This window comes from Callithrix jacchus, chromosome 9 (genome assembly GCF_049354715.1).
Source record: "Callithrix jacchus isolate 240 chromosome 9, calJac240_pri, whole genome shotgun sequence".
Lineage (NCBI taxonomy): Eukaryota > Metazoa > Chordata > Mammalia > Primates > Cebidae > Callithrix > Callithrix jacchus.
The window spans coordinates 66,412,120-66,420,765 of record NC_133510.1 but is presented as its reverse complement, the minus strand read 5'-3'; the positions used below and the strand labels follow the sequence as shown (position 1 = coordinate 66,420,765).

Below are 8,646 nucleotides of genomic sequence, written 5' to 3'. Positions count from 1 at the left end.
GGCTAACAACTTAAAACTTTTCTAAACAGGTAAAAGCAGTGGAGAGCTGGGACATGCCTGTGAGCACGTCCAGCACAGATATCTTGGTTAAAGTACAAGGACATAGAATGTACTGCGTGCCTGTAAGCATGGTGTGTCTAACAGCTACATGGGAGAGGGCTTAACAAAGTTATTAGCACACTTATTCTTTAACAAGAAAGGAAACTTTAAAAAGGAACTTTTCTGCTTCCCCCAGTACCATGATATATATATATATATTTTTTTTTTTTTAATTTTTATTTTAGAGACAGAGTCTTGCTCTGTTGCCCAGGATAGAATGCAGTGGCTCAATCGTAGCTCACTGCAGCTTCAAACTCATAGGCCTCAAGCAATCCCCCCACCTCAGCCTCCCAAGTAGCTGGGACTGTAGGAGCATGCCACCATGCTTGGCTAATTTATTTTTTATTTTTTTAGTAGAAACAGGATCTTGCTGTGTTGTCCAGGCTGATTTTGAATTCCTGGCATCCACAGATACTCCCACCTCAACCTCTCAAAGCACTGGGATTGCAGGTGTGAGCCACCTTGCCTAGCCTGTACCGTGATTATTTAAGAGAATATTCTTGTCGTTGAGAAATATGCATTATAGTATGAAAAGATAAAGGGTCATAATATATGCACTGACTCTCAACTGATTTCAAAAAATGAGTCTAATCCATTTAGAGAGAGAATGACAAAGCAAATTTGTCAAAATGTGAGAAATAGATAAATCTGGGTAAAGAGAGGTCTCTGTAACTAAGAATAATTACAAGAATTCAACTTTTCTATAAGTTTGAAATTATTTCAAAATAAAAAGGTTTTGACTATAGTCCTCTGCGGTACCAGCTGAACCATTGAAGGATGCTATACAAAAGGTTTTTAAAGGGCATATAAACAAGAAAAACAGCCAAATGAGGACTAGGGTATATAAGGACAGTTCCAAGTATCCAGTCAAATTCTGACTGTAGCTTGTTCTTTTTTATCTACTTTCTTTAAAGGGTTCTTACTCTCAACCTCAGAGAGCTGCCACGACATCCTAGGTACCCCATCCAGCTTCTTACCTTCCCAGGCCCTGGCCTTCCTCCCTGTGAAGGGCACCATCTTCCTTCCCCAGCCAAGGGGAGGCTGGTCCTAGGTCCTAGAGTCTAGGATACTTTGATTCCTTTGCTCTTTCCGAAAACAAAACCAAACAACAAAAAACCATTCTGACATTGCAACCCACTCAGGCAATTCCAATGCCTTTATTTTCCTATTGAGGAAAATATCATTTCCCCAGGCCAAGGGCAAGATGGGTGACGAACCCTGGGAATGGCCGCAACCGTTCTGCAAGTAGTAGATCCACAGCATAGGGTTAATAATTTATGCTACTAAGGTTAGGCTATTAAGGCTATTAGGGAACAAAAAAAGGAAGAAGAAAGAAACTTTTTTAAAAAGGCTATTAGGGGGTACGGCCCTAACACACACACACACCTATGAATTAGATATACCTGTCAACAGAAGCTGGTCAGATCCATGGTTAAGAGCCAGATAAGATGGTCTGAATGGTGACTTCAAAGTTGTGTGACTGGCTGGGTGTGGCAGCTCATGCCTGGAATCCCGGCCCTTTGGAAGGTTGAGGCTGGAGGGTTGCTTTGAGCCCAGGAGTTTGAGACCAGCCTGGGCAACATAGCGAGACCCTGTCTCTATTTTATTTATTTAATTTTTTAAAAAGTTCTGTGACTGGGGCCGGGCACACTGGCTCACGCCTGTAATTAGGCAGGCAGATCACGAGGGCAAGAGCTCGAGACATCCTGACCAACATGGTGAAACCCTGTCTCCACTAAAAATACAAAAATTAGCCGGACATGGTGGTGGTGTGCACTTGTAGTCCCAGTTTCTTGGGAGGCTGAGGCAGGAGAATCACTTGAACACGAGAGGCGGAGGTTGCAGTGAGCCGAGATCGCGCCATTGCACGCCCGCCTGGCGACAGGGAGAGACTCCATCAAGAAAAGAAAAAAAGGCTGTGTGACTGAGAGCAAGCCAACTAGTGCCTGGAGCTCATTAACTATTCACGCAACAACAGTACCCACCTTGTAATACCAGACAGTATTTTGGGAGGTAGCAAAATGTAAGCTCTCTGCTCTCAGAGGTTACATTCCAATTGGGTGAGACAGAAACTTTAAAAATAAATAATTAAAATATAGAGTATACCATTATTGAATCCAGAGATTTTGAGGCTGAATTTTGGGAAAGGAGGAAAAGAAGCATCAGTTTTATGAAGTTGAAAAAAAAAAAAACCCAGGTGATTAACTGATTTTATGTTCTGTTCTTCTGGCCTCTCTTTAAAATATTTCTGAAATGGAGATGATTTAAGGAATCTGAAGATTTTATTTTTGTTTTTGCTTTCTGGCTTTGAGTTGAAAAGCAGACTTTTTTTTCTCTTTTAAATAGCTTTGGCCGGGTGCGGTGGCTCACGCCTGTAATCCTAGCACTTTGGGAGGCCGAGGTGGGTGGATCACCTGAGGTCAGGAGTTCAAGACCAGCCTGGCCATCATGGTGAAACCCCATTTTAAAAAAATAAAATAGCTTTATTGAGATATAATTCATACACCACAAAATTCATGCACTTAAGTTTAAAATTCAACAATTTTTAGTGTATTCAGAGTTGTGCAACCATCATCACAATCTATTTTAGAACATTTTCACCATCCCTAAAAGAAACGCTGTACCCATTATCATCATTCCCTGTATCACCCTACCTCCAGCCCCTGGCAGCCATTAACCTCTTTTTTTTAACTATAGTTGAGACATTTTGCAGATACACAGAATCCTTTAAGAGGATACATTGATGGTCTCCAAAATTCTATTGTTAGAGGAAATTAAAATACCATTCGAAACAAGAACAACTATGTTATAGGGGAATTACTAGTAATTTGTGAAATGCTTTTTTTCTCTAAATGGTCAAAATCATTGTGTCGGAGATTTGGATGTTCTTTTGCTATGGTTTGTACAGTCTGTATTTAACTCTTCAAATAACTTTGGAAGACTTTTACATGGCCACGTTACTATTTCCATAAATGATACTTTTTGGAATTGGAAATAACAAAAAGTTCTGGCAGACTTGTCACTTGTCCTTAATAACTCATGTAGCTGTCTCTTTCCCAAAAAGGGACTGAGACGCAACACCAGCTAGGATTTTAAATGTTACATGGATGGATGTTTTTATGTATGACAGTCACAAAACCACGGGACATACAGTTCATTGTTGTCATTATTGTTCACTTTTCTATTGTTTAAATTGCAGAAGAAAAGTCTTTGTGTGCATGTTAAGATTTTTCAAGATTGATAATTACTTAAGGCCCTGGTCTCAAGATACAATCAGTGCCGATTTTGTTTCAGTGTCACCAAAGTAAAATTGATTATAGGATGACTCTGCTTTTTTCTCTCCTGGTAAAGGTTTTTGGGAAAAAAAGTTCCTCTCTTACACTGCCTTTTAATTTTACTTTTTTGAGACAAATTATCACTCCGTTACTCAGGCTGGAATGCAGTGATGCAATCACAGCTCACTTCAGCCTCAACCTCCTGGGCCCAGGCAATCTTCCCACCTCAGCCACTGAAACAGCTGAGACTACAGATGTGCACCATTACGTCTGGCTAATTTTTAAAAAAAAATTTTTTTAAGAGATGGGGTCTTGTTATATTGTCCAGGCTGGTCTTGAACTCCCAGGCTCAAGTGATTCTCCCACCTCAGCTTCACAAAGTGCTGGGATTATAGGCATGATCCACCACACCCAGCCACATAAGTTCTCCATTATTTTGTTGAATGTTTTATTTTTTGAGACGGAGTCTCACTCTGCCAACCAGGCTGGAGTGCAATGACGTGATCTCAGTTCACAGCCACCTCTGCCTCCTGGGTTCAAGCAATTCTCCCACCTCAGCCTCCCAAGTAGCTGGGATTACAGACACCCACCATCATGTCCGGCTAATTTCTGTATTATTAGTAGAGACAGGGTTTCACCATGTTGGCCAGGTTGGTCTAGAACTCCTGACCTCAGGTAATCCACCTGCCTTGGCCTCCCAAAGTGCTGGGATTACAGGTGTGAGCCACTGCGCTCAGTGGGTTGACTGTCAGTAAATTTCAAAAACACTGAATGTTAGTAAACTTCAAAAACATACCAAAAGAATGCATTTGGAATTTTAACTTTATTATTTTCCTATTACAAAAGTAATGCATGTTCATTACATAGTAAAAGGAAGGGAGATCAAAAGATATAAAGGAGTCTATTTTTTTCGTTTTGTTTTTCTAAAGCAGTCTGTTTTAAAATTGCCTATTATCCTATTCCAGGGAAAACTATTAACATTTTGCCATATGTCATTTTATCAGCCTTTTCCTATGTATTTTTTAACACAGCTCAGATATGACTATATATAAAGTCTTGTATCTAGCTTTTTCAACATAAATTACATTAGTTATTTTTACGTTAATAAAAATTATCTTTGTAAACATCATTTTAATGGCACAATAACATTCCATCATATAGATATGCTGTAATTTATTTTAACATTCTCCTAATATCAAATATTTAGTTAGGAGGAAGAGTTAGTAGGTCAAAGCATATAAACATTGTGCAGGTCACTGTGGCCTAGAAAGGCTGTTATTTATTCATTTTTATTTATTTATTTTATTTTAATTTTGAGATGGAATTTCCTTCTGTTGCCCAGGATGGAGTACAGGGGTGTGATCTCGGCTCACTGCAACCTCTGCCTCAAGCAGTTCTCCTGCTTCAGCTTCCCGAGTAGCTGGGATTAAAGGTGCACGCCACCACACCCAGCTAATTTTTGTATTTTTAGTAGAGACAGGGTTTCACTATGTTGGCCAGGCTGGTCTCAAACTCCTGACCTCAAATGAGTCACCTGCCTCGGCCTCCCAAAGTGCTGGGATTACAGGCATGAGTCACTACACCCGGCCTCAAAGGCTGTTCTTGAGAGCACAGGGAGGAAATGCAGTGACTCTGAGGGGTGATGCCAAGGCCAGCAGTGAGGAGGAGAAGGCTCACAGGTCCTGGCCGAGCCGCTCCAGCTCGTTGAGGAGGAAGTCTATATCAGCACAGGTCAGCGCAGGGTTGGCCACAACCACACGGAAGAAGTTGCCCCGGGTGCCGTGGGGCTGGTAGCCAATCATCATGGAGCCCTCCTTCACCATGCGTTCCTTGAGCACAGGGGCCACCTGTGGGAGGGTGGAGAGAGATTCCAGCTGCAGCCTGGGGTTGGCTGACAGGTAGGCTGGCTTCTTGGCCTGCCAGGCTTCCAGAGACCCTTCTCCCTCCCACCCAGCCACCTTCTGGGGGTAGCAGTCCCCTCTGACCTTGACCTTGGCCCCAGTTTATCTTTTCTGCCATATCTAACTGCTTGGCCTTCTCTGTCTTCTGCTTTCCTCCCCATTTCTCCTTTCTCCAAGAAATCTGTCATGTGGGCCATTTTCTGGCAAATCTTGACTTTCTCCTGATTCCTAACACTGCTTTACTCTAACTTCAAGCCTTGGTCATCTAAGGCTTAGTCAACACCCTCTTCTCCCCTCTCTTAATTCCTGTAATATTTTTGATAATATTAATCTGTGCCCTGTGATCTAGCAAGTCATTTACAAAATTGCCTTGAACACATTGTTTTCAAGTGGGTAACTCTTGTCTTACAATAACAACTCCATAAGGGTGAGAACACTTGTCCCTTCAGATCATCTGTAGCACCTGGCAGCACTCTATCTTTAGGGAGCAGGATATGACACAGCTCATCACCTGTAGGTGGCATTTCTGGACTGACCTTCCCAGGTTGCTCTGTCCCCAGCATGGGTGATAAGGCTCTTCCATGATCTTTCTGCCTCATATCTGTCCTGAGCCAGAGGTCTCAGCCCAATTGCCAGCACAGGGCTCTGTGTACTACACACTGGTGACTTCTCTGATTTCTCCTGTAATACCCCCCTTCTTCTTATTTTCCAGAAACATACCTTCTTCCCGATCTCCATCCCCACCCCTACCGAAAAAGAGGGCGCCCACGCTTCAGAGCAAGAAATCGTCAAGGGCACCTGCCATGCCGCTCCCAGCCAGCAGACGGCAGAAGCGCATAAACTGCATCAGCTCCCTAACCGGTAAGCAGAGCAGCAGAGCACCCCTACCTTCGACAGCCTTTTGTGGTAATCTGGACTATCCTGCTTCCCTCGAAGGCTGGGGGGCACGAACCAGAAACACACATTGACAAACTCAGGCTGAGAGGAATGAGAAAGAGGAAGCTGTGAGCTGAGGCAGGGTGACAGTTTTCCCTCTCCCTGCGCTTTTTTCTCTACCAGTGCTTTGGTTGGGGGTTGGGGGCCGCAAAAGAGAAGGGGGTCCTACCTCCATGACTAGCTCAAACCCTTCCCGCTTCTTCATTTCCTCCACCAGGTACCTGTGAACAGACAGTGAGAAACCACAGGTCAGGAGGAAAAGCAGAGATCCAGAGACAGAAGAGGACCACAGAGAATGAGCCACAGAGAGACAGAGAAAAGTAATCCTATGAGTAGGAAAGGGGGAGGGGTATGGACCCAGGAGAGGGAAACAAGGACAACCCCCACACACACCCTCCACCCGCCTACCGGGCAAGGGCAAAGGCCTGGTCGATGCGCAGCTCCAGCCCTTGACTGCCCTGTGCCTTCCACATGAGCCATAGCTTCAGACAGTCCACGCGGCGGCCACACTGCACCACCTTGTCTCCGGTGTCCAGTTCCACATCGTAGAACTTGTCCTGCTGGAAAAGGTAGCTGGCCTGGGCACCATGGCAGCGCTTGAGCAGGTTCTGTGTCAGGGTGAGGACACTGTTAGACCCTACCCTCTCCACTGAGGCTTTTTTCCAGGGCTGCACTGAGCGGGTGGTAGCTCAGGACACCCTGTTCTTTCCCTGGAACCAGGCAGCACTGCTGGGACCACTGCCTGCTGGCTCCAACCTCTTTCTTTGGGTGTCCTCCCAATACTCAGTGTTCTTCCCAAACTCTGACAGCAACTTCAAGCTAGAAACTCCAGGATACCTCTGACTTCAACTTCAAGCTGGAAACTTTTCCCTTTGCGTGAAGACAGGACCCTGGGGGAGTGAAGGAGCCTAAGACAGGGAAGGGTGGTAGCAAAGATGCAGCTTCAGAAGGGATGGGGTAAGGAGAATAAAGAAAGGCCTGGACCTTATCTAAGGTGGGATAGAGAAGGCAGCACTCCAGAGAGAGAGGTGGGGCCGGTGCAGGGGCAGAGGCAGACCCACCGAGGTGTCCTGGAGGAGAAGTGCAGAGCATTGCAGGCCTGCTGCGAGGAGCTTGTGGGGATTCCAGGCCACAGAGTCAGCCCTGGATGGGGTAGAGCAAAGGCAGGTCAGTGGCCCCTCCTCCTTTTCCAGACCCCTAGTAATGGGGCTTTGGTCTTACCCTCACCCAGCATCAGGAAGAATTGATATGTCTGACCTCCCAGCTCCAATCCATGCTCTCTCCAGTCCCCCTCCCATCAGCCTCCTTCCCCAGCCATGTTAAACTCCCTAGTCCATGATGATTCTCTGGATCAATGGTTTGAAGGGTGGGATTTGGGAAGAAAGGGACCATATGCACCTCTGGATCCCATCCAGGAGATGCCTGTGTGTCTGTGACAGCAGGACGCTCCCACCCCAGGCAGCCTGTGGAGCAGGAGGAACAGTGTGGGCCTTGGCCTTGGCTCAGCCCACCCCACCATACCCACCAAGCCAAGTCCCACTCACATCCACATGCAGCCATAGCCCATGACGCTGGCACACATCAGCAATTGCCTCCAGGGGGTCAAAGGCCCCTAGCACAGTGGTACCAGAGGTGGCACTGACCAGGAACGGCACAGCACCCTGTTGCCAAAATGTAGAGGGAGAAAGACATAAAGTCATCTCAAAAGCTACTCAGAGCCTAGTGCTGGGCCCAGCTCTAAGCTGTTTGCATGCCTAAAACAGCCATTTCAACCTCACAACAATGTATTACCGTCCTTTTTAATGTGCAGGTAGAAACATTGATGTTCAAAGATCCAAGCAGAAGCTCCAGAGATGGACACTGAACATAGGTCTTTGAACCTAGGTTTTTATTTCTAAAGCTCATATTCTCAAAAAACCTTAATGTTTTACTAGAAGATCTAAATGCTACTGAAAAAATTTTGAGCCAGGTATAATAGCTCACACCTATAATTTCAGCACTTTGGGAGCCCAAGGCAGTAGGATTGGCCAAGGCCAAGAGTTCAAGACTATCCTGGGCAACATAGCAAGACCATCTCTAAAAAAAAATTTTTTTTTTAATTAGCCAAGTGTGGTGGCTCATGCCTGTAGTCCCAGCTACTCAGGAGGCAGAGGTGGGAGGATCGCTTGAGCCCAGGAGTTTGCGGTTACAACGAACTATGACTGTGCCACTGCATTCCAGCCTGGGCAACAGAGTGAAACTCTGTCTCAAAAAATAAACAGGCTAGGAGCAGTGGCTCATGCCTGTAATCCCAGCACTTTGGGAGGCCAAGGCAGGCGGATCACTTGAGGCCACGAGTTCGAGACAAGCCTGGCCAACATGGCAAAACTCCATCTCTACTAAAAAATACAAAAATTAGCTGGGTGTGGTGGCACATGTCTGTAATCCCAGCTACT

The 8,646-nt window shown here is 45.3% G+C and overlaps 1 protein-coding gene across 26 annotated transcripts in view; it reads right to left on the bottom strand.

The window, feature by feature from the left end:
* Positions 1 to 4,178: 4,178 nt before the first annotated feature.
* The window catches only part of CSAD (cysteine sulfinic acid decarboxylase), a 37,254-nt gene continuing 32,786 nt past the window's right edge, over positions 4,179 to 8,646 (bottom strand). For 24 of the 26 annotated variants that reach the window (XM_078336569.1, XM_078336571.1, XM_078336572.1 and 21 more), the window contains 7 exons: positions 7,756 to 7,872; positions 7,610 to 7,674; positions 7,273 to 7,354; positions 6,620 to 6,819; positions 6,381 to 6,432; positions 6,164 to 6,253; positions 4,179 to 5,221 (listed from right to left, as the gene is read on the bottom strand). In XM_078336569.1, the coding sequence (XP_078192695.1) occupies positions 5,048 to 5,221; positions 6,164 to 6,253; positions 6,381 to 6,432; positions 6,620 to 6,819; positions 7,273 to 7,354; positions 7,610 to 7,674; positions 7,756 to 7,872 (780 nt within the window). In that variant the 3' untranslated portion in view covers positions 4,179 to 5,047. The remainder of the gene's footprint in view (positions 5,222 to 6,163; positions 6,254 to 6,380; positions 6,433 to 6,619; positions 6,820 to 7,272; positions 7,355 to 7,609; positions 7,675 to 7,755; positions 7,873 to 8,646) is intronic. The other 2 variants (XM_078336565.1, XM_078336566.1) reach the window with 1 other exon arrangement.